The sequence below is a fragment of the Semicossyphus pulcher genome, unplaced genomic scaffold (genome assembly GCF_022749685.1).
Source record: "Semicossyphus pulcher isolate SPU_LCO1_2020_fin unplaced genomic scaffold, fSemPul1.0.p SCAF_7, whole genome shotgun sequence".
Classification (NCBI taxonomy): Eukaryota; Metazoa; Chordata; class Actinopteri; order Labriformes; family Labridae; genus Semicossyphus; species Semicossyphus pulcher.
In genome coordinates, this window is record NW_027211748.1 from 9,085,592 (window position 1) to 9,109,946 (window position 24,355).

General features: G+C 43.4%; 3 protein-coding genes across 3 annotated transcripts in view; 1 reads left to right on the forward strand and 2 right to left on the reverse strand.

Annotated features, from left to right (window-relative positions):
• The window catches only part of LOC138611333 (protein unc-13 homolog A-like), a 33,131-nt gene extending 28,217 nt beyond the window's left edge, over positions 1-4,914 (forward strand). The window contains exons 39-42 of the mRNA XM_069684382.1: positions 379-435; positions 1,150-1,236; positions 1,331-1,487; positions 1,873-4,914. Of these exons, the coding sequence (XP_069540483.1) occupies positions 379-435; positions 1,150-1,236; positions 1,331-1,487; positions 1,873-2,161 (590 nt within the window). The 3' untranslated portion in view covers positions 2,162-4,914. The remainder of the gene's footprint in view (positions 1-378; positions 436-1,149; positions 1,237-1,330; positions 1,488-1,872) is intronic.
• A 4,799-nt stretch (positions 4,915-9,713) lies between these two features.
• LOC138612013 (RNA-binding protein MEX3B) lies at positions 9,714-14,757 on the reverse strand. The gene is made up of 4 exons (XM_069685302.1): positions 14,402-14,757; positions 13,273-13,849; positions 11,073-11,314; positions 9,714-10,970 (listed from the first exon to the last, which is right to left on the reverse strand). The coding sequence occupies exons 2-4, from the start codon at positions 13,781-13,783 to the stop codon at positions 9,714-9,716; spliced, it is 2,010 nt and encodes a 669-aa protein (XP_069541403.1). The 5' UTR covers positions 13,784-13,849; positions 14,402-14,757.
• A 2,398-nt stretch (positions 14,758-17,155) lies between these two features.
• On the reverse strand, positions 17,156-23,561 carry mbd3a (methyl-CpG binding domain protein 3a). Its single transcript, XM_069684979.1, has 7 exons — positions 23,417-23,561; positions 22,434-22,599; positions 20,283-20,420; positions 19,887-19,977; positions 19,618-19,795; positions 17,992-18,147; positions 17,156-17,884 (listed from the first exon to the last, which is right to left on the reverse strand). Exons 1-6 carry the CDS (start codon positions 23,428-23,430, stop codon positions 17,997-17,999), a joined length of 738 nt encoding a protein of 245 aa, XP_069541080.1. The 5' UTR covers positions 23,431-23,561; the 3' UTR covers positions 17,156-17,884; positions 17,992-17,996.
• Positions 23,562-24,355: the final 794 nt, after the last annotated feature.

The window sequence follows — 24,355 nt, forward strand, 5'->3', positions numbered from 1 at the left end:
AGACTTCAAACGGCGTTAACACACACACACACACACACACACACACACAAAACACACACTCGCTGTCACACAGCAGGTTCAAACAATTTCACACAAAAAGGCTCTGAGTTCCTCCCAAAGAGCTCTTCTGCTTATTCGTACTGTGACTAAAGCTTATGGAATTAAAATGGGATTATGGGATTAAATAGAATAACTTGCTTACAGTGTAGAAAGACAATGTTTAATTCATTGCTTCAGTGAATTAAAAAAAGAAACGCAGAATTTGCATTTACTGGTTTTAGATATGCACAGTATAACATGAAAAATAACTTTTGTTCTTGTTCTGATGAACATTTATTTTCCATCTTCTCATGCTGACTGTTGTCTGTCTTCTCTCAGTCCACGGAGGGAAAGGGATCAGGTGCACGGCCAACGAAGACACGCCCCCAGAGAAAGGTACGTGTCAGCAGGGTTACATAAAACCTTCATGTCCCCCAGAGCAACCAACAGCGGCTCAGACATCTGTGTGATCAAACTGTCATGAAGCAAAGATAACCCCCGACAGTGAGCAGGGTTGGCCCTTGGCATGGCCTGGACTCTCTCTCTCTCTCTCTGCTTCTTCTTTCCCTTCTTACTTTCCTCTTTGAACTCCTTTTTTATCAGGTGTTATGGAAAAAACGTGACTAAACTAATGTGTGAGACGACTTCTACTAGTTGAAGCTTCTTACATATGTACACTGTGCACACAAAGACCATAACAACTGATCACAAGACTTTAGATTAATAGACATGATTAATAAACTGTTTTTTTCCACTAATGAAAACCAGCTTCTCTCCAGAAACTTGGGTTGCAGTTGGATTATGTCCATTTCATTTTTTTCCCGTTTGCGTCCAGAGTGTTAAGAACAAATTACAAGCTATTGCTGCATTACAGTTTGCCATTTTCTCAGCATGAGCGCTGGCAGAGAAGCGGCCTCATCTAGCCAAGTCCTGCTCGTCTGATTATCACACAGAACCTGTGCATGTGTGCGTGTAGTTTCTGCATATATAAATTTAGTCACAATCTGCTGATGCATCCCAATTCTTTAAGTCTCAGCTGCTGCTTATGGCCACCAAAAGACTGATGTGCATACACACACAATCAACCCCTCCCTATGTGTGTCTCTACAGCTTCTGGAGTGGACGCAGTCGGGGAGGTGGTGATGGGCGTGGACATTTTACCCCAGCCTAATGGAGAACACAAGATCAATGTGAAAGGTAAAAGAATCAGAGCAGACTGAAGTCCTCTCTTATGTTTCTGATGCTTCTCTCTCTGTTTCCCTTTTTAACTCAACCTACTTTCCTCCTCCAGTGGTGGCTGCTAATGACCTGAAATGGAAGGCTCAGGGCTTCAGGCCCTTTGTGGAAGTCTACATCATCGGCCCTCACCTCAGTGACAAGAAGAGGAAATTTGCCACAAAGTCCAAGAACAACAGCTGGTCTCCTAAGTTCAATGAGAGCTTCCAGTAGTGAGTGTCCATCATGTCTGTTGGATCTGGCTGTATCAGGTCTTTTTCTCTGTCAAGCTGTGTGTTGATCTGAGTCAGCTGTGTTGCTGTCACTTTGGGAAGCTTAAAGTTCACAGGACCACATGCAACACAGGATACCAAAAATCCTACATAGACATACATACATACATATAAAACTTAGATATATGCCTCATTATATACACTTTTTCAGGTGCAATGCCAGCCAGTGCAAAATGCAATACACTTTTCCCAGTTAATATTTAAAAAAACCTCCAAATTGCAAGTAATAGGAATATACATGGTAATATTTGTAGAATCACAATACTTACACAATACTCCTTTTCTAAGCTTTAATATAAATCTGTGTTTCTGTCTTGTGCTTCAGCTCGTTGGGCACTGAGCTGGGTCCTGAGAGCTACGAGCTGCAGGTGTGTGTGAAGGACTACTGCTTCGCCAGAGAGGACCGCACCGTGGGCATGGGCGTGCTGCAGGTGAAGGACATCGCCAGCAAGGCCAGCGTCACCTGCTGGATGCCTCTGGGCAGACGCGTCCACATGGACGAGACGGGCCTGACCGTGCTGCGCATCCTCTCCCAGCGCAACAACGACGACGTGGCCAAAGAGTTCGTCAAGCTCAAGTCGGATCAGCGCTCGGCCGAGGAGGGCCGCAGCTGAGGGAGGGAGGAGAGAGAAGGAGAGAGGACCCACGCGTGTGCACAAAACCCATAGACATAGTATTATGCACACATATATAATACACACTCCTACATAGACGTGCAATACAAGCACACATATGGAAATGCTCTATTGTACATATATCTGCATACATTATGCAACATTTACATCGCAATGTTACCAATGCAAACACAGAGGAACATGTTTATAAAACTCACTTTTCATTTTGAATATTTCAAACTCTCGGTTAGCCTCACGTTAGCGAGCACTCGCCAATCCCTCACTCTATCTTTCCTAGAACACATCTCACATTTTATACGCTGTACATTTAGATATGATAGAGTTCAACGCTGAACAACTAAACCATGTGAATAGATCGAGAACGACCACTTTGCACTTTTGCTTCTCTGTGTCTTCAGGAGAGCAGCCCTTGCCTAGCTATGCTCCGTCCGTCTGTCCGTCTGTCTGCTTGCCTGCCTGACTGTGTGTCGTTCTTCCAGTCCCTCCCTCTTTCTCCCCTCCCAGTTGTTTGCTCTGCGTAGTCTTCCCACGGTGTGATGTGTAAGTTGGAGTTCAGGCGCAGATCTAAGGTCAGCTCCTTTTTGCCCAAAAATCAGAGAAGAGGAAAAAACACACGCACCTTAGATCAGCGTCCAGGGGGCAACATCACTGCTAGTCTGTCCTGTAATGTACAAACGTCCTGCATGTTGACCCCAGGAACACTGTGATTCACTGTGCTGTCCCCCTCCCCACAGAAAAGATGGGTGCAATATTTCCCTGTGTGAGCATGGTGCATATTTAACCCTGGAACAATAAGGTTTAATAGTTACGGCCTGACTAACCTTCATCATCACGGAGAAACACACCGACAGGGGATAAATGCTGAGCCTGATATGTGTCGATTGAGGCTAAAGATGTGGCCACAGCGTGCTTTTTATTTTCTACTTTTCCTGCTTCACATCAGAACAAACGGAGCAATACCCCAGAGTCTCACACATCCACACCCCTCGAGTGCACATAACTCCAAAAAAGGGCTACGGGATCAGTGGACTGGGATGTCAGTTTACGCACTCATTCACGCTTCTGTTGGCAAAATGACCTCAAGGGTCGTGCCTCCCTCGCCTGCTCGCCTGCCCTGAAACATCGCCACACAGCAGACTTTCAGAAAAGTCTCTCACAGGTGACACTGAGAAGGAACTGAAATAAATCCACGCGGAGCCTGAAGGACACACGGCGCTGAACGACGTACACACACATCTCTTTAAGGCAATAGTGGTTTGTTTGTATGTTCACTGAACCTCGTGGTTTTTATGAAGAACAAACCTCTCTGTGAACACTGCTGTGTCTTTTGTTATCGTGTGTGTGCATGTGTGTGAAGGTGTGTGTGTGTGTGTGTGAGTGTGTTTGAGCTGATTGTCACACCTGCACAATGGGCTCTTAGATTGTGAGCAATATACCTACATACCCAAAACTTAAGGCGCTGTCACTAAAACAGCAGCACCAACTGCAATATCCAGATCAAAGAAACTCATGATCTTCTTTTGTGTATAAAATAGTTAAATTATGGATTCATGAATCCCCTCTCCTGTATGAAGTGTGTAAGCTTTTTCTCACATATTTTGGATGACAGAGAAGTTTTGTCCTTGAATCCTATTTGCCTTGTTAGTAGGACCAAATTTGCACGAACCAACTTTGTTTTTATTTCAAAGAAAGAAGCCATCCGAGTCACCGCCAAGCGTTTATGTTGTTCATGTCTTCAGTCTCGTCATGTGCGCAAAATGAGCCTCTTCTCACCGTCACAGTCCGGCTTGTCTTGTAGTTAGTTAGTGAAACTCGATGATGTCGCCGACAGTGAGCAAAAATCTGCAGTAGGTTTTTCCTGTCGCTGTGTGGAGCTTCACCAGACGTCCCTGCTGGCCTGTCACATGTTGTCTTTAATGAATTCTGTTGAATCCTACCAAAAACAAAAGCTTCTGAATGTTGTTCACCCTCAGCAGAGCCTTCTTTCTATCAAAGGATAGTTTAATACACAACCATGATAGTGCTTTTTAATTTAGGCGTCGAAACCTCACATCAGATCACAAGTTAAGTCTTAATTTTTAGGTGAACTTGCCCTTTAAAAGGAGCTTTTCGCCCCATTTAACAGCTACATTGTTTGTGTGTGTTGTCTTAAGTAATCCCAGGGCTCAAGATAAAACTCTCCATGTGAGGCTGTCGCTGAAAAGCAACAAAAAAAACCATAATGGATCATTTAACTGGGGGCTCGTTGGTTGCCTGCTTCACGTTTGTATGCACACATACACACCTACACACCAATCTCTGCTCAAGCACAAAAGGGCACATGTAAGAAGACACACATGCATGCATGCACGCCGACACAACTCTGTGGAGACCAATGACGCCCACCCCTGTGAATAGAATCAACTTACAATTGCATGATGGGAAACTTTATCGTGCCAGCACGTGTCTCTTCGGTGTTTCTTGGCTTTTTATTTTCCTTGTTCTTAATTTCCAAAGCGATGTGATGATGAGTCATCAGTGTTTTTTTAACGGCTTGTGAATACGTCATCTGTAACCAATATGAATGTAGTGTGAACACAGAACTCGCATGAGAGAATTATTTTCTACAGAGGATGTTTCTAATTTGTTTCTTATCATTATTGATCGTTCTTTAATGAGGATGAAGAGGAACTGGAATGCAGCCTGATTGTGATCTGCTTCCTATTAAAAGGACATTTGTGTCACGATCTAAACGTCTGCCTGATTATTCCTCCTGATGTCTCGAATGCAGCAACTTTTAACGGTTAGAAATAAGTTGAAATCAAACAAGTGTTCCACCAGATGCTGCTCCCGCTCACATGGAAACAGCAGGGTTTTATATTGTCTCGAGACCTTCAGCTGGAACAACTTCAGCTTCCACTTCAGTGAGCGCTCAGTCTGCTCTCACTGCGACCTTTGACCTCTCTGTGGAAGGGGGAGGGGAGGATCACTCACAACCACTTTACAAAAGTTGAACCAGATGTTTGAGCTCCTCGTCCACACCCCGGGGTGGAAACAAAAGGCTGTTTCAGCGAAATAAAGTCAGTATAAGCTTTTCTGTTTAGCATCAACACACACACACACACACACACACACACACACTAATCATTAAGCCACAATGATAATCATATACTTTCTGTAGTTATTTTATTTATACTAAAGAGCTGACGAAGATTAACGAAGCCAAGCCTGGTGAACACTGTGATAGACCAAATATAGTTCTGATTTGGGGCTGCAAGTAACCATTTTTGCCATTATAATTTAATTAATTATTTTCTTGATTTGTCAATAAAACATTTGGACTTTAAAACAACAAAAAATAACACAGAATATCAGTGACAAATACCCATAATCCACCTTGTATTCTTAAAACAGCATTTTAAAATATGTATTTTATTTAAAGATGAGGAAAAGATGCAAATTGTAACATTTGAGAACTTGTGACCATTTTGCTAATTTTTAAAAAATAATTTGCATTTGATAGTCTAGTTTCAACTCACCTCAGAAAACAGTGAAACATTCCACTCAAACTGATATTTATTTACTTGTTTGCGCAAAGCTTCAGCTTATAACCTGAAAGAACCTTTAATTCATCACCTCAAACAGAGAAATGCAGCAATCCCTCATCTATAAGCAGCTTCCATTTGCTTGACAAAGGACCTGAAAAGCCACGAATTAAATGGTGAAATTTGTTGCTGTCTACACCACCTCTGTAAACATTGTGAATGTCTTTTAAAACCGTACATATTCAAGTGTTGGATTCAGGTCCCTCCCAGCGCTGTCTGAGTTTTCTCCACCATTAACGGCTGTCTGGTCTCACATTTGTAAACATGTCTGAACTGCAGATTACCTGCTGCAGGTGTGTCTGTACTGCCACCATGTGGCTGCTGCACATATTGACTCCGCAGAAATAACCACACAACACACAGGTTCTTATTTTACAGTAAAAAAATGAAACCAAAAACAAGACTTTATTAAAGAAGCATAAAAAATAAAACTCTTGATACATTTCTCATAACCGTCAAGTCAGCTCAAATTATATGATTATACAATTTTCCCGGCTCACGGTTAAAAGGTCCATAAACTTTCAAATAAAATATATTTCAATTTTAAAATTTCTTCAATAATTTTCTCATTTTGTTATAAATTGCCTATATGTAGTACACAGGAAATAAGGAAAATAAAAAAATGGAAAATAAAAATAAATTTGAAGTAATAAAAAGGGTCACATTATTGTCTGGGATATTTAGGTAAGCAAATAAATTGTAAAAAATAAAATGTGTAAAAACTTTTTTTTTATCTTAAAAATTATTAGCTAATGCCAGGTGGCTTAAAGACATGCAGATGGTTAACTTACAAATAATGATACATGTTCTTTAGAAACTACACTTATCTTCAATTAAGTCATTTTGCTTTGAAAACAAGATCCCAATGATTGTATTCCGGGTATTTACACACACAGGTCAGGCCTGAAACCTAGTTTGCTGACATTTTACATTTTGGTTCTGCATACAAAGAGAATTAAAGCAAAAAAATAGGAGAGCGGAGGCTTGAGGGGTGTCTGTCACCCCTTCTGGCGTGGCTCTCTTTGCATCCCCCCCTCGAATCACAAAAAAAGGTCAGAGGTCACTGGCTAGCATGCCTCAGGAAACCCTGTTTTCAAACCTTTAGGAAGGAAATGGGGGAGGGGAGAAGTTTGGCTAAAAAAAATAAAAAATCAGCAGTCAATCTGAAAAATTTGTACCTTTTTAACAATTAAACTACTGTACAATAAACCCTAACATTCTCTCATTGGCCAGAAACGTCCCAGTGCAACACGGGGATCTACATTAGACCCATCTGGCAAATACAACACATTTATCCCTTGAACACTTGGACAGTTTGAAGAAGGGCTTTTTAAAGATTGGCCTCGACAGACTCACACAACAGTCACCACTGATCTGTCCATTCAGACACATTTGCAGCCCTGCATCTGTTCCAGAGTGTGCACGAGTACGACACAAAATGCAACATGTATACCGGCCCGACGAGGGGCCGGGATGAGATCAGGGTTTTCAGGTCTGCAGTGGACGACTTCAATCTGAGAACTTAAAAAAGGCCCCCTCCCCACTGCCAACTGGGTCTGTTCATCAGCCGTGTTTCAGCAGGGAGTTGCACCAAAGCACCATGGGATAGTCTCGACGAAGACTACCGGTTCAGCTCCTGGGCAGAGATTTTATTTTCTACACGTGTGGACACATGAACTAGTGCACTGCTGCGCTCAACCAGGACAGCGGCTTATTCGATTCTCTGTGGAGCTGCCGCCCTCGTCACATAAGAAGCAAACGAACAGTCAGACAGCAAATAACGTTAAACTGGCTGGAGCACCAAAGCACAGCAGCAACTGCCCATATCAACTATTTACTCAAGTAGAGTTACCCTTTTTTCCTTGATATTAAAACCCTACAACAACCCGTCCTGACTCACTGCAACACTGACAGGATCTGAAACTGATGACTGTAGGGACACTTAGAGAAAAAACTATAAAAACAACAAGCAAAAACATTCTGCAGCTGCTGGGATTTGAACACAAAGAGTGTCTGGAAGCCCTGGATGACCTAGCTACTAGCTGCCATAAAGGATAAGTTGATTCTACCTACGTGTGAGAGCCTGAAAAATGTGATCATGTGTCTGTGCGGTCAGAGGAAGCCCTTTGAGAATTACGTGTGTCGTTTTTAATTCTGTCGTCATGGCTTGTCTCATTCTATGAGCTGATTTCCATGCATGTTCAAAAGGGCCGCTAACAGCAACCGTGTACCATCACACCGACATCGCCTGAATCATACGTACGGCACTAACACTACTGGAGGCAGGTACTGCAAACTCACACCGAATCTAAAAACACAAACACAAAACAGGATGGAACCGCCTCGCTTGGAGAAACTCAGTAATGCTAAGAAACACAGAACGAATCTCTAACAGCTAACCATATAGTGCACTACATTTAGCCAGGAGAAATAGAGCGGTGTGTGGGGATGACAGTGTGTCATCTGAGAGAGTGCCATACAGCTTAGCTGTGCGAGTGGGGTGGAAGACCAAAACAAAAACAGTAAGAGCTGTTTCTTTTTTTTTTTTTTTTTTCCATTTTTAGAGGGGCCGGGAGTTACAGTGCATGAAAAAATAAACGGTTCGATCGCGCCCCTTGTTATTGTCGTGTGGAGCAGCCAGCTCTCCTCTAACCTTATTGGACAAAAACATTCACGTGTGACATCAGAAAAGCCCTATCTCAGCCTAAAGTTCAAAATGTGTCTGTCTGCCACACCGGACAGTCAAAGAGTCAGAAAACGAGTAGAAAACGCTAAACGAGCCGATCTACGTGTAACAGACGGAGGATGTGAGAGGAGAACGTCCTGGCTTTGGATGGATCAGAGCATCGACTTCCTGTAAGACTGCGAGAGTGAAGGAGAGGAAACCAGAGCGTAATGATGCTGATGTAACACACAGCATGAGTGGGCATTATTCACACACACACATACACACACATACGCGCACACAAGAGAAAGAGAGATGTAAAGGGATTGTCAGGCAGCCCAAACGTTCAGAGAACTGACCTCAGACACATTCCTACAGTATCACCACTCACGTTTCTCACTTATTAAAGGAGAATTCATGTGAACTAATGCAGCGGCCACATTTGAAATGTGGGGCAGACTCATCGTTATTGGATTTGATCAAGAATTAAGAGAAGCCTATTAATAGCATACATTTGGCATTACTGATGGCTGATTCTTTTGTGGCAAAGATAAACAGGAATTGATCTTAAAGGAGGTCCCCTGGGTGTATTGTTCTGCTAGGTGCCCGACCTTTAATAAAAAAGTTCCAAGCGTACAGAAAAATAGCCGCCCCCCCGCCGCTTCATGTCACAAACAACAGCATGGGTGAGAGAGCAGGAAGGGGGAGAAAGCGAGGGATTTGTCGGAACAGTTTGCGTCCTGTCGAGAACATTAAAATAAGGGAGTAGAAAAAGTGCAGGCCTCGTTGACAGCTTCATCGAAAAATATCTGTTAAGTACAAAAGTGTCAAAAGGAAAGGCTGTGAGAGAGAAAGCAGGCAGAGATCTGAAGAAGCCAGAATGAAGAAATGTGTAGAAGGACCGGCGGCCAGCAGAGCGGGCTGCTGCGGTCAAAATGAAGGCCTGAAGAGAGATAAGACACTAGTTTCCTTCCATAAGTTCACCAATGAGACCGTCTGAGCCCCAACCGTCTGCAGACGCTTTCAATTACCTCTGAAAATAAGTCATTGTACTTATTATTATTGTTATTATTCATCTTGACACTTATCAGCAATAAATCAACATCCGTATAGTATCATCATCTCTATTAATGCATTTATTATGGTCCATCGTGTGTGTGTGAAAGTTTTTAGTGTGAATCCTTCCGATCACTTCTGCTGCAGCTGGTGCCCCTCTACAGCCTTCTTCCTGCCCCCCCTCCCCTTAGATTTACCCCCCCACCCCACCCCACCTGCTGGGGCATTAGGAGAAGATGCGGATGCACTGTGTAGTGGGGGTGTGGCAGACGGGGCACTCCGGCTCCGCTGACTGGCAGATTTGCCCAGCGCACTCCATGCAGAACAGGTTGTGGCCGCAGGGCACCAGGGCCGCCGTCACCTCGCTCTCAAAGCACACGAAGCAGTCCCTGTTGATCCCGGGGCTGACGCCAACCAGGCCCGCCATCCCGGGGCCGCCCGAGCCACTTTTGAGCCGGCTCAGCATCCCGGAGCTCAGGCCCACGCCGCTGCCTCCTCCCTCAGAGTCGGTGGGGGAGCCGCCGGGCAGGGAGGACGCCGAGCAGGAGGAGTAACCGGTGGATGAGCCTCCGGAGCTGGAGCTGGACGCCCCGGAGAAGGAGCCGCCTCCTGTGCTGCCGGACTGTAGCCAGGACAGAGTGCTGAGGGGGTCACTCTGCGCCCGACGGGCTAACGGGTGATCCATGGGGCCCACGCCGGCATCCTGAGGCAGAGTTGGAGACAATCGTGGAGTGATGGCGCCGCCGCTGAGACCACTGCTGTTGCGACGTAGAGGTGGCTGCTGCTGCTGCTGCTGCTGCTGTTGTTGTTGCTGCTGCTGCGAGGAGCCGGCTGCCTTACCGCCCGCCCCACCATTGACGAAAGGAGCCCAGATGTTGGAGGCTGTGAACTCAAAGCCGAGTTCATCTGAGGAGGGCAGGCCTGGGGTGGAGTCGCCCCCGAAGGTGAACCCTCCTCCAGCGCTGCTGGAGCCTGTGCTGAAGGGGCTGGTGGGGCTGCCTCCCTCATTGGCCTTGCGGGTGGTGCTGTAGTTGTCTGAGCTCATCCCGCCGTTGTGCGAGTGATAGGCGACGGACGAGGACATCTTCCTGCTGGAGGAGTGGTGCATGGACACGGGCAGAGCAGGAGGTGGAGAGGGTGGAGGAGGAGGCGGGGCTGAATGGTGGCCGGTAGCTCTGGACCACAGTGACGCCCCCAGCCCTCCGCTCAGGGCTCCCAGGCCTTCTAGACTGACGTCGGTGCCGTTGGTGTGGAAGTCGTTGTCTCCCTGCAGGTCCACAAAGGTTCCTGTCCGCAGGGTGATGTGGGTCTCGATCTCCTCCCTCGCTCGGTCCACATTCTCCGGCATGCCGGTCACTTCAAACACTGGGTCCTTCTCTCGGCTGGGTGTCACGATGTAGGTGTGTGTCTGCTGCTGGATGCGTTTGATAGTTGCTCCCTTTGGTCCAACAACTAAGCCCACTACTCTGTAGGGGACCCTCACCTGGATCAGTGAGGAGAGAAACATTTTAGTGTCTGAAATAAACTAATTAACACCTTGTTTTCATTAGTAAAACAATTCTCTCTGCGAGGTGGTTTTCTGTACCTGTATGGTGGTCTGTCCAGGTAAGTGTGGTGGTCCAGGAAGAGAGCCTCCTCCTCCAGGAGCTCCAGCTTTGCAGCGGGACGCTCGGATCATAGAGAAATGCTCAGCTGCAGAGACAATTTCACGTTTGGCCATCTCCACATCCTCCCTGCGGCCCGTCACGATGAACACCGGGTCCTCCCCTCTGACTGGAGTCTTTATGTACGTGTTTGTTTTGGCACGTAGAGCCTTGATCTTACAACCTGCAGGGCGCAGACGCACATGAACATCAATACACATCTACGCATACACACACACGTAATTATAACAGTCTAACATAAAAGTGTTTTTATTTTTGATGAAGAAACTTTGTAGTCTCATGAGTACAGCTCAAATGTACACACAGCAGTGTATAAAGCTGCCTTACAATAAATGGTACCATCATGAAGAACATGTTCTGTTTCCCAAACTTCATGGTTTCATCTGACTTTACAGGTGGTTTAGGACTTAGTGCCCTTTTGTTAATGTTTTTCCCCTCATTATTTAATTCATGTTATTTACCTTTCCGTATATAAATCTTGAATAAATGTGCTTAAACAGTTTAGAAAAAGACTGAACATTAAAACCTTCATGAAGGTTGGATTAATTTTGCATCAGACAGCATTCATTAAAACTACAGAAGGATTATATCCAAATTACTGGCAGCTATGCTACATGAATAAACAGTCAATTGAAAACAGTTTCAGTGCCTTCTTGAATGTTGAGAATTACAGGGCTGCAACTAATACATATTTTACTTGTTGAATAATTTGTTTATTATGTACTTGGTAAATCGATTAGTTGTTTCTTCTGTAAAATGTTCAACAGTATTTCCCAAATCCTGTGATGATCCCCAAATGCCTTATTTGGCCACAACACAAAGATATTCAGATAGCTGTCAAAGAGTGGTAAACAAACAAGACAATATTGACAATTTAAGATGCTGAATGAGAGAATTTGACTTAAAAAAAACTTCAAACCGGTTAGTTATTAACAAAATAGTTGGGGATCCCTTTAAAGGGTGACAACTGTTCTATAAATCATTGCAGCTGTAGAAATAAATAATTAATCAACATGACCAAATCGGCTAAATCCTCAAAAAATAAACAAAAATAATCTTGCCCTGCACTTTAGGCTGCTCATTGGTGTTAAACATAGCACCTAACACCTTCCATATGTGTGCATTGACGTTATAATACCGTATCAGCACAAGCTAAACCAGTAGCAGGAGACGCAGGAAAATCCTGTCTGCCCAAACATTGAGTCAATATCTGCTGCACTGTCTGCTTGTGTCAACTCATGCTCCTCCAGCATCATCTGTGCGCTGTGTCTTTAAATATGGACGCTTCGGTCTCAGCGACCAATCGGGCGCACAGAGTGTGATGTCATCCTGGGAAGCAGAAAGCATGGCTTTTTCAAACAAAGAGAACAATGCCGTAACGATACCGCGGCTGCCGCGGCCAAACCAAATCCACAACACGGGTAGAAATATGGTGTAGGGCTTATAGTGATAAAAATAATAAAATTAAATTGAGCGGTGAAATGTAGCGGCTCCTGTGCGAACGGCAGCATCGGCAGACAGGGCTGGGTGCAGGGCGTAACACCGCCCAGTCCCGTGTTTGTGCGCCTGCTGCCCCGTTTCAGCCTGAAATATGCTCTGCAAAGCGGATAATAATCCATCGCCAACATATACATAAGGGATTATTGCAAGTTGCGTGTTCAAATCAGCCACTTTGAAAGTGTGTTTCATAAAAGCAGCACATTTCGGTGTATTTCCTTTGTTTGGTGCAGGCTGCTAGACATGTCCAGACTCCCGACAATCTGCCGCTTTGTCTGACCCTCTCCCACCCCTCCCCCCCTCTCCCTCCTACTCATCAACCACACTCTCTCACTCACTCTGTCAAGGCATTGTCTAAATACTCCTAAAAAAGAGCATGCTAATACACAAGGTGAGGCTTTTTAATGAAGTATCCGCATTATGCTGCCATTAAAGACCCAAACAGTGAGTGCAGCCCGACCAGGGCACCAGGATCAAGCAGTAAAAGTTGAGACCCTCCTCTCACCAGGCAGCCACCCAAACAAAGGACCAGCAGGCTGCATGCTGCCTGAACAAGCTGTCCACAAACATCCAAACAACCATATAATTCCTCTTTAACAGCATCATAAACAGCCATGCTCTTACCTTGTCTTCCCACTATTTCTGCCACATGTTCAGAGCTGGGCACAGGCACACATTCAGTCATGTTGACACTTCTTTTCCTGCTGCAGAGGACGGAGCTTTGTTCCCCGTGCAGCATGGAGTGCGAGCCGGCCATGTGGTACCCGCCCGAGCCGTAGTACTCTGGGGATGGAGAGCAGGACGTCGGTGAGTCCCGGGACCCGCTGGGATGCTCCAGCATCTGTAGATCCACGTAGCCCCCTCCGCCCACACCGTTGCAACCCTCAGAGCCAGGACCCTGGGTCCCATCCAGAGGGTCGACCAGTCCGCCGCCTCCGCTACCACCGCCGCCCCCACAGTCCACCTTCTCCAGGGCCATGAGTGACAGCTGGTCCAGAGCAAAGCGGAGCGCCTCTTGGTGGTCCTCTTCCCGGGACTCCTGGTCCGTCTCTCGGGGCAGACCGACCCCGTTGTGGTGGCTGCTGATCACCACGTCGTGGTCCATAATCTCGGGGTGGAATAAAGGGCTAGGCATAGTCTCTCCGTGGATCTCACATCAGATCACGGATGCCTGTTTTGTTGGGAGTGAGCTCACCCTCTTCTGAAAGAAAAATGGAAAAATAACAAAAAAATAAATAAATCGTTTGTTTATCTTTAAATAAACGAAATGGGGCAGGAGAAGAGCACGAGAAGCCGCATATCAGTCCAAAACAGTAGCATGCATGAACAGTGTTGATTTGGGCGCCTTGCTTTGTCTGTTGTTGCTTCTTGTCTGACAACTGGATCATCCAGGAGGCTGGTTGTTTGTCAGGATAAAGCATGCCCGCTTTAACACCCGTGAACAAAGTATCCCCACATAAAGATATATACAACCATCAAGGCACTGATTGTTAAACTTCAGACACTTTAGTGTGCCCGGATCGAAAAAACTACAGAAAAAAATAGAGATATATAAGCTGCTGTTAGCTTCAACAGCAAAGCTAACAGGCTAGTCCCACACAGTCGGCACTCAGTCACGTTGCCGACCCCTTTGTTTGGGAGCAGCGCAGCTAGCTGGTTAGCTGCTCTGACAGTCCAACTTGTGCTCAATCTCACAGGCAGCCGCGTTTATAATTTTTAAAATTAAACAAGTATTAAAACCACACGAACTTACTTTATCTTGGCTTTGTCGACGAGCTCCTTTCTTCGCTTGTCGCCCACTTCTTCTTGAGGGAAAGATGAGAAGCAGCCAGCAGGAGGAGGAGGAGGAGACCTGTGCTGAGCAGCGCTAGGGAGCTAGCGAGGCAAGCTAACTAGCTAAACGGGGGGCGTAGGAGAAAAACGTTAAAAACCGAAAACAGGGTTCTGTTGTTTTTTCTCTTTGTAGGGAGTCAGAGTGTATTCCTGGGAGTGTCAATGGATCTTCATTCCGCGTTTCATCAGGGAAGCCGCAGCTGAAATTAAAGGTTAGCAGTTACCTTTTAGTAAAAAAACAGTGATTCTCGGCTCTCTGCTGCTGCCTGACCCCGGTCGGTCCGCCGCCTTTGTCTCGCCAGGCGCACGCCGCTCCGTCTCCCGCACACGGCACTGACGTCACCCGCGACACAACAAAAGGTTCAAAGGCCACATGCAGCAAGGGGGAGAGCATCAACGCAAAGCCACTGCTGCTGTCACTGCCATTGTGTCTGCCTGGCTGCAGGGCACTATTTTATTTCCCTCTCTTTTATGCATCTGTTTTTGCATCCCTACTGTTATATATATATTTATTTATTTATTTAAAAAAGTGCTCATGGTTGGGTGTGTTCATCATGGCTTCCATTGAAGTGTTATGAGTGCATCAGCAACAGCATGGAATGATATTTCAGTGTGCCAGTAATTAGTTTTGCTTCTAAGGTAATACAAGATAATTTAAAGGAAAGTGATTTATTTTAAACCATGTTATGGTCTTAATAATTTATTTATTGTATTCTTCTTAAATTGTTACACTCGTGTATTGTCATTCTTTATTGTTCAAATCTTGGTCTTGAGTATTAATAAATGTAATTTATCTCTTACTCTGAAATTGTTTTAATTAGATTTTTATGTTATTTTTTACAGGTCAGTTGCTGGTCTTTTTTTCTTTTTATCCCTACTTACTAAATGGTTTTACCTCATATTTGTTATACATCTGATGGAGATCAGAATCAGAATCGGTGTTTATTACCAAGTATGTTTACACAGACAAGGAATTTGTTTTGGTGATTTTGGTGCAGAACAATTAACACACAACTAGAATAAAATTAAGTAAAAGATTTAAATAGAATAAGGTAAAAAAAATAGGAATAAGAATAAAAATATAAAAAGCAACATGTATAATCCAAATAGTATAAAATATGTACAAGAGGTGTGATTAAAAACTGTATAGGTGTGCAGGATATTGAATAGTGCAAAGAGCTTACAGTATTAATTTAAAAATAGTGCAGCGTATAGACAATATAAGTCCAGTGTGCATTAATGTAATGCATAGTCTAAATTACAGACTTAACACTCGTTAAGTGACTGAGGGGCTGGATGAGAGTCCATGTCACGTGGGGGCCGGAGCCTTGTTGACGAGGCTGCCAGCAGAGGGGAAGAAACTGTTCTTGTGTTGGGAGGTTTTGGTCCTGAGGGACCGCAGCCTTTTGCCAGAGGGGAGGGTCTCAAAGAGTCTGTGACCGGGGTTAGAGGGGTCGGCCACAATCCTACCTGCACGCCTCAGGGTCCTGGAGGTGTACAGGTCCTCAGAGATGGCCGATTGCAGCCAATCACCCTCTCTGCAGAGCGTACCAGACGGTGATGGAGCAGGTGAGGATGGACTCAACGATGTAGGAGTGCACCATCATTGTCTTTGGCAGGTTGAACTTCTTCAGCTGCAGCAGGAAGTACATCCTCCGCTGTCCCTTTTTGATGAAGGAGCTGACGTTCAGCTCCCACTTGAGGTCCTGGCTGATGATGGTCCCCAGGAAGCAGAAAGACTCCACAGTGGAAACAGTGGAGTCGCTGATGGTGATGGGGGCGGGTGTGGCTGCTGTCTTTCTAAAATCCACAACCATCTGCACTGTCTTCAGAGCATTAAGCTCCAGGTTGTTCTCACCACACCAGGTCACCAGATGGTCAATCTCCCACCTGTAGGCGGACTCGTCCCCACCAGAGATGAGTCCAATGAGGGAAACTTCAGGAGCTTGACGGACTGATGACTGGAGCTGCAGCTGCTGGTGTACAGGGAGAAGAGCAGAGGGGAAAGAACGCAGCCTTAAGGGGAGCCGGTGCTGATGGTCCATGAGTCAGAGACGTGTTTCCCCAGATGTGCTCCCTCGTGTCATTTGTTTCATCTTTTAGATGCTGTATGTATTTTTTCTGTATGTAACATTTCTGCAGCCTTTTGTTCCTCAACCTGGATTTAAATGTTCGAAATAAATTAAGTTTAGCTGGCATGCTTTACTGAATTAATAAAAATTGACAAGTTTTTCTTGTAGCTGGAAGCAGGACATAAAAAGACAGGTTCAAGAGGCATCTATATCTTTAATTGTTCCCTCTGTCACTCTCTATAAAGAGGACTCCCCCTCCCTCTTGTGTTTCTTTCTGAGCTGCATTCAAGGTACAGTCGCACAAAGAGAAAATTTGGAACCAAAAAACCCCCTTCACCAGCGAGTCAGGCTGCTGGAGCTCATTAGATTTAGCTCATCGAGGATGGGGGATTTTGGATAGGAGGAATCCTTACAGTGATCAATAACATTTCAATGAACACATGGACATGTGAGTTTTGCCCAAAGAGACAAATGTTAACATCTTTTAAAAGAAAAAAAGGACACCAACTTTAATTAGATAAAATCTTAGTCCATGTCCACCTCCCACAGCCTCCTGAATTTAAGACAAAATTAATGACACTCCTCATGTGAGATTTACGAGCTGCATTTATTTGACAGTGACAAATATTGAATTTTGTAATGAGGTACAGTACATATTGTTATGAGGTACATCAGCATTGTGTTTTTTTGTATTTTCTGTTACAGTCTTAACTCAAATGTAGTTGGCAAAACAATACTGATCAATCTTTTGTCAATACAAACACCATGACTTCAAACCCATGTAAACTGAGGTTACTGTGAGAAATAATACTACTTTGAACTTTAAATCCTTAAAATCAAACAAGTTTTTAACATCCACAGCCACGAGCGTGCTGTGTGCATGTAAACATACTGCAACATTGCTATGCTCCAAACATAAAACACACTACCTACAGTGCCAGAGAAAAATATAAAAGAGCGACATGTCCTGGTCGAACAGTTAAAAAGAAAAACACTTCAACATGAACTGATACATTCACACACATTCACACACTTATACACATCAGGTTTGTGTTTTTAACTTGAACAGCTGTTAACTAAATTAACACTTTATTGTATAGAGCACCATTCAAAACTGCCATACATTAGTAGAGGTAAACATGAACTGAAACTCAAAGCACCCTTTTAGGATTTCACTGTCACAAAACATAAAGAAAACAGTCTTTTTTTTTTTAGACATCTGCAGAACGTCTGCATTTAGGGTCGATTTTAGTTAAAAGTGTATAAAAATCTTCATGAAGCCAATTATTAAAAAAGGAAAAGTTTACCAGCAAACTTCATGTCAAACGAGCCTGTGGGAGAGATGAGAGAGACGCGTTAGGGAGTGCACTGCAGGTCATCAGAGCGTAAGTCATCAAGGAAACAGAAATGCTAAAACCAGTCCTGCAGGTGTTTGTACCTTGGCTATAATTCCTCCTTGTCGACCTGCTCAACCTTCTCCTCCACTTTGTTGGTGTCTGCGTCTGCAGCGGTGTCCTCTATATGAGCCAACATGTCAGCTGCGAGGGCTTCCTCCAGACGCCTCCGCACATTCTGCACCAGGTCCTCCTGCTTCCTGATCGACACAGACACAGATAAAAATAAAACGATGCAGTCATGAAAACAAACCTTTCATGGCTTCAAGACTCCATAGTGATGACGAAATGGATTTAGTTTCAACATTCTCACAAGAAGTGGAAACTTTAAGGCAATTTAATATGTTCAGACTTTGTTAGTGCAGTGCGATCTAAGTCACAACACTTTGGCACAAGTAAGGGGATGTTCTCCTAAGGAGGGTGATATCAGAGATCAGAGGAGATCTGGCATTAGTTTCCACTGTGTGGGGATATTCTGGCGTGATCTGGAGATTCTGACTCGCTTGATCCCACAATCTGGCGTAAAATGTTTTGGGAGGACACTGCATATCCTGTTAGCCTTAGTTTTCATGGACCCTCCACATTAAACAATTTAAGTTTTACTGTTTGGTGTCTTTTATCTGAAGTGTTGCCTCAAATGAGAAAGGTGTTTTTGTTTGAATTGGAGTTAAAAATAAAAGAAGAAAATAATCAAATGTGACGATGTACCATTTGATTATTTTAAACCATTTCTCAGTAGAATAAAGAGCCATTAATGTATCATGATGTATCGTTACCATGAAATACATTACACAAAACCTGCGTGCAATGTTCCCTACTCCAACACGCCGGCTGGCTGTCAGGGTATAAATATGAATCGCGTACACAGACTGTTACTCGACATGCGCACTGCACAAGCTCCTGAACAGTCCGTTCATCATCGTTGTATCGTCGGACATTCTTGAAGTTGTGCGTGAATGACAATAAATCACACCACAATTACAATCACAACGTCAACCTGTAATAGCCGACTGTCTCGCTGAAGTGGATAGAGGATTGTTGGACTTCATTAAAGTTTGCTGAACAAACTCCTGCTGCTGCAGTTTTTCTGACAGAAGACTCAGGCCAGACTTGTGCACGCCAGCATTCTACATATATTTCACAACCTGATGGAAGCTTTCGCCCATGTAGCCAGCTAAGTGTTCCCCGAATCTTTGCACTGTATCTGCGCTCACCAGCTAATGAGCTACAGCGACTATGTCGTTAAAACTAACAGTTGACCACACATAATGATACACTTCAGTGCTCACTTTCTAGTCTTTTCTTGTTGACACAATGCAGGACGAAGGCCAAAAAGGTGCACCGAGCTTTGACCTGTTCTTAGTCATTTTCTTTAAGCTTGATTTTCACCTTAATGAGGAAGTGACCACCTGCTTTCAACTCGCTTGTAATGCTGCTCAACGTTTTCACCTCACTTTTACTCTTGTAATCTGATCCTTGGTCAGCGTTATAATCAGACAAATTAGACACAATCAGTGCTCATCACGGGTCTTCTCTGATCCACTTGTCCACATAATGACAAACACACCTGCAGAATGGGACCTTCCCTTCACGTGATTTACCAAAAAAACCAAAAAGATTCAGCCTATCGACAATGTCCAATGTACTCATGACACCGATCAACATCCTACCTGATGTCATCATCAGTCACCACGAAGGCTTTACACAGAGGCTGTCCCGTGTTGAGCCAGACTCCTGGGTTTTTCTCCACGGCAGCGGTGAGCTGTCCGGTGACGGGCGCGGGGCTGGTGTGCAGGGCGCTGGCGATGGCTGAGAGGAGCGTTTTATCTGAACACGCAGGGCCAACACCTAAGAGGACAACAGGAAGACACACGTCAGGCTTTTACAAAACATAATCAATCTTTTAATTGTAAAAGTTAGTGTTATTTTGCCTGGTTACCCTGTAAGCCTTTGGGAAGATCCATAGTCTTCACCAGCTCCTCAGCGATATCAAAGGCATTTAACCCGCTCAGCTTCCTCTCCCAGAACAGCTGAAGAGAGAAAGAAGACAAAAGAGAAAATTATTTGTTTAGTTTTTTGGATAATTGTTCCCAAACTAAATTTGTGCTTCCTTATTTGAGCCTGAGACTATACTTTACACCAGGACACCACATTTAAGGCTACTTGCAGGAACAGTGTTTTCCTTTGTCTCACTTGACTTTCTATGGTGTCAATATCGTGATAGATATGAAGTCATTTCTCTCATACGCATTCACGTACATACTAACTGAAACATATCACTTTGCCATGAAGTTTAAAGAGTTGAAACGTACATGTTTCTCTCTCTCTGACTTACTTGTTTGGGTTGGTCCACGGCTTTCTGCGGGTCTGTCTTCACCTTGTTGTTGGGATGATTTGTTACCTTGGTAACCGGTTGTTTGAAGATGGACGCTGTCTGTCGCACTGGTAGTGTCGTGTTTAAATCAGGCTTAGCCTTTAAAAGAAACATGACTTTTTAGACCAACTTTCAATCACAATAAAATAACACTTTTAAAATGTGCATTAGTAAGAAGTGACTGTCCACTTCATTACTTATCACTTGTTTTGCTAGCACAGAACACAAGGCACTTCTGCCTCCCTTATCTAACTCTATGGAGTGTTAAGGGACAATTGGACAACTGGACTTAATATTATTGTTCAATAACAGTTTGGAGGCAAAATCCTGCCCTTGCTTTAAATACAGAGATAAGACGCTCTGATGATGTAAATGTAACAAGGCACTGAATATCCCTTGTAGTACAACCATCAAAGCTTTAAGCAACATCAGTGGGAGAGTTTCACCTGCAAAAGGAGACATTAAAGCGCTCAATGGGAACCCCTCAGGAGCAGTATGGTTCCATGACTAAGATTGTTGTGTTTTGCTCCTTGTTTGCTACCTGCAGTAGATCACCAAATATCTTATTTGAATTCCAAAAATAAAATCTAAATTCATATCTCACTGAAAGTCTTTGTCATGTGATTTATAGTAAAGAACAAAGGGGGGATTTCCAGACAGCATAAACAACAGTTGCCCTGAGGATTTATCAGATGCAGATCCATGACAGAGTGGCAAAGAACGCTGCTGCTATAAATGTCCCATGACATATGAACAAGTGTTTGCCCAAAGGCACATGGGAGAGTCCGAAACGATTTGGAAGAAACTAAACTGAGCATTCAGGATGTTCTAATTCTATTAAAACATAGTTTTTGGTTAAAAAACAACCTGTGACTGTGTCCTTATAGAGTGCCACAGTCAGTCTAAACATCAAGTTAATAAGGATTGGTGGAAGAGGAAAAAAGCTATAGTGTCAAGATTTTCAAAAGATGTAGGGCTGCAACAATTAATCGATCGAAGTTGTCAACTATAGAGCAGGTCTGGACCGTACTCTTAGTTATGTTATTTAAAGAGAGGCCCAACATGAATCACCATGAGTAGCACTTAGCAACATTCAGCACATTGGCAAGGAAAGACTTTTAACAGGCAGAAACCTCGAGCAGAACCAGACTCATGTTGAACGGCCGTCTGCCTCGACTGGATGGGCCGAAAAATGGGATAGAAGGAGATGCAGGATGGAGACAGGCAAAGAGAGCAACAACAACATATGTTCTTGTTACAACAACAACAACAACAACAACAAATGTCCTTGCCAGAATGAATTGGATTATGAGTCTTTTTTCAAGAAACATATGTGAATTTCTATGAGTTGTGGACAAAACAAGAACATTTAAGCATGTTATCCTGGGATTTGAGAAACACGAAACATTATTACATTTATTACCATTTCTGACATTTATAGACCAAACAACTAATCAATAAATAGAGAAACTAATCAACAGATCAATTGACAATGAAACGAGTCTTAGTAGCAGCTCTACAAAGATTTTGTTTTTTGTCTTATTTGTGCTTCTTACTTGTTCAGTATGAACTCTTTTGGAACTTCAGTTTTCTTTTCTTTTCTGTAAGAAACGTTTTGAACTTTGTTCTGTTTGGTATGAGACAACTAAAGTTAAGTAATTAAATGGTTGCATAACAGAATATGTTAAGGGTAGGCATAATAAGCCCTAGCTTCAGCCTACACCTTTTCGGTCGGTTCATCCCCACATGTATTTATTTGTAATGTTTACATAACTTTTGTGTTTTTTATGTTTTTGTGTTAGGGGGAAGATATTGTTAATGCTGACTGAAATAAATGAAATGAAAGATGATGCAAACCTTTTCATTTAAACTCAAGGCTGTAATTATTGCCAAATGTACCTCTACTTATCACTCCGTTTAAAAATCCTGTGAATCAAGGACGTAACATGAAAAAGTCCATGGGAGAATGAATGAATGAATGCATTTTATGGGGATTGTATTGGCTCATTTTTTTTGGTCCAGGCTGCTATGGCAGCATGTAATTCATTCCCCCCCTTAAAGTTGCTCTACACCATCATTAATGCCTCATATAAACCAAATACACAGTCTCACCCTGATGTGATGGTTGTTGTCGTAGAGATGCTTGTGCCTGCTGCGCTGCACTTTGGTCATGAGAGACCGTCCACCTAAGGAGGAGCTGGCATTCACGTTTGAGTGAAGGTTGCTGCCCAGACTGCGGACTATCTGGGGTTTGTTGAGGATGCGCTGAACAGGTACACTGGAAATAAAACAGAAACAATCATCATCAGATGAGGGATCACTCAGTCACTCAGACATTAAAGCAGCTGTTGTGACTCTGACCACACATACATGGCTGCTTAGTTTTTCGAAGTTAGACTTAGTGATTCCTAGGTCACTAACTGCATATAACTTAAAAAAGGGCCAGAGGATGCAGGGATAAGAGTCAACAGATGTCAATCACTTCCATTTGAACACGTCTACATAAAGTGTAATCAGCTAACGTAAGTCAAAACACCTGTGTAGTTATTGTTTGGGTGTGCAGGAGGAAGTAGTCCCTGCAGCTTTGTTTTGCATACAGACTGCCTGCCCTACGTTATCAACGTACTTTGAGTAAAGTAGCTACTCATTAAGGGACTTTGTAAGCGGTTAGATAAGTGGTTAGCTACACACGAGGCAGCATATTGTTCATCTACAAGTTTAAACAAAAACACGATGCTGCAGCTGACATTTTTATAGCAGTACTGACGTGATTGTGCCGGGGGCCCGTCGCACCGCAAGTCAAGCGTGTGTAAACAATGAAACTTAGCGAGCTAATCAAGCTAGCAGCGTCGGTATCGTCAATGTAGCCACACCAGCGTATCAATAACTGCTGTTCAAAGTTGCTCCAAACGTTAAAAACTCAGAACCAACTAAATAATGTGTTTAGCTACAGTAACTAACGTGTAAACAATAAAGGACCTGTCCTTTTGCTAAGTGTTGTTCTGAACTGCAAAACGCACGTCGGCACGCGTGCATTTCCTGCAGAGAAACTTTCATTTTTACAACTCCTGAAACAAAACATTAAAAAGTCCCACCTTTTTCGTTCCATGATCTCCGCTTTCTTGAGTTGCTTGCCGGTAATTGTGGCGTATAAAAGATTAGATGCCAGCTAGCTACCTATTATTGTAGTCATAGTATTTCACCCAGTCTGGTTTGTTATCGATCCCCGTTGCTGTCTGTCTCCCGTCAGGATCTTTACAACTGTAGATCACTCCGCCGGCCTCATTGCATAATGAGCGGAACACATCCGCCACGCTCGTCTAAAGTAGTCCGAAAGTGATGGCCTGTATACTGCCTATTGTCAGAAGTAGAAATAAATAAACCATATATTTGCCAATGTAATTGTCTTAAGTACAATTTAAAATTAATTATATCCTACTTAAGTATTAAAACAATCTGCAGGTTTATACAACAAATATATTTTATTTGACACTATTGTTTGATATTTATTTGAAGATAATTACTTTTAAGATATTTCATAATTAACCAAGGACAGTTATACTGCTGTAGTAGCCTACAGTAGTTTGACACACCACCATCTGGAAGAGCAACATTTAAGTGCTGTTCAATGCACTAGTTAGTCAAGAACTTTTAACATCAATGGGTCTTTATTTATTCCTTTAGAATAATGGGTACTTTTACTTGTGTTTCTCAGTCAATTTTGCTTGTTATAACTAACTGTACTGTACACTCAGGATACTCTCAATTATCTCTCCCACATTTTTTGTTGTCTGCTGTAAGCAGTTGATAAACTGACTCTTTGGATGACAGAGAAGAAAAACTGCCCCTATTTTAAAATACTATCAATTGTGGTCTTATAATAAAAATCATTGGCACAATTTAGGATTTAATAACTTTGCCCTTAAGACTGAGGACCATGCACACTGTTTCAAACTCACTGCACTGTAATTACTTAGACAAGATAAGATAGAACTTTATTAAACCCAAAGGAAATTATAGTGCCAGACAGCTCC

Excerpts from the sequence above, each read along its gene's own strand:
- LOC138612013 (XM_069685302.1), bottom strand. The coding sequence starts at position 13,783 with ATGCCTAGCCCTTTATTCCACCCCGAGATTATGGACCACGACGTGGTG. Across the intron at positions 11,315-13,272 it reads AGAAATAGTGGGAAGACAAG|GTTGTAAGATCAAGGCTCTA; the intron begins GTAAGAGCATGG and ends TGCGCCCTGCAG. Across the intron at positions 10,971-11,072 it reads CTGGACAGACCACCATACAG|GTGAGGGTCCCCTACAGAGT; the intron begins GTACAGAAAACC and ends TCACTGATCCAG.
- mbd3a (XM_069684979.1), bottom strand. Across the intron at positions 19,796-19,886 it reads TCTTCCCAAAGGCTTACAGG|GTGTTGGCCCTGCGTGTTCA; the intron begins GTAACCAGGCAA and ends TTGTCCTCTTAG. Across the intron at positions 18,148-19,617 it reads GTGACTGATGATGACATCAG|GAAGCAGGAGGACCTGGTGC; the intron begins GTAGGATGTTGA and ends TGTGTCGATCAG.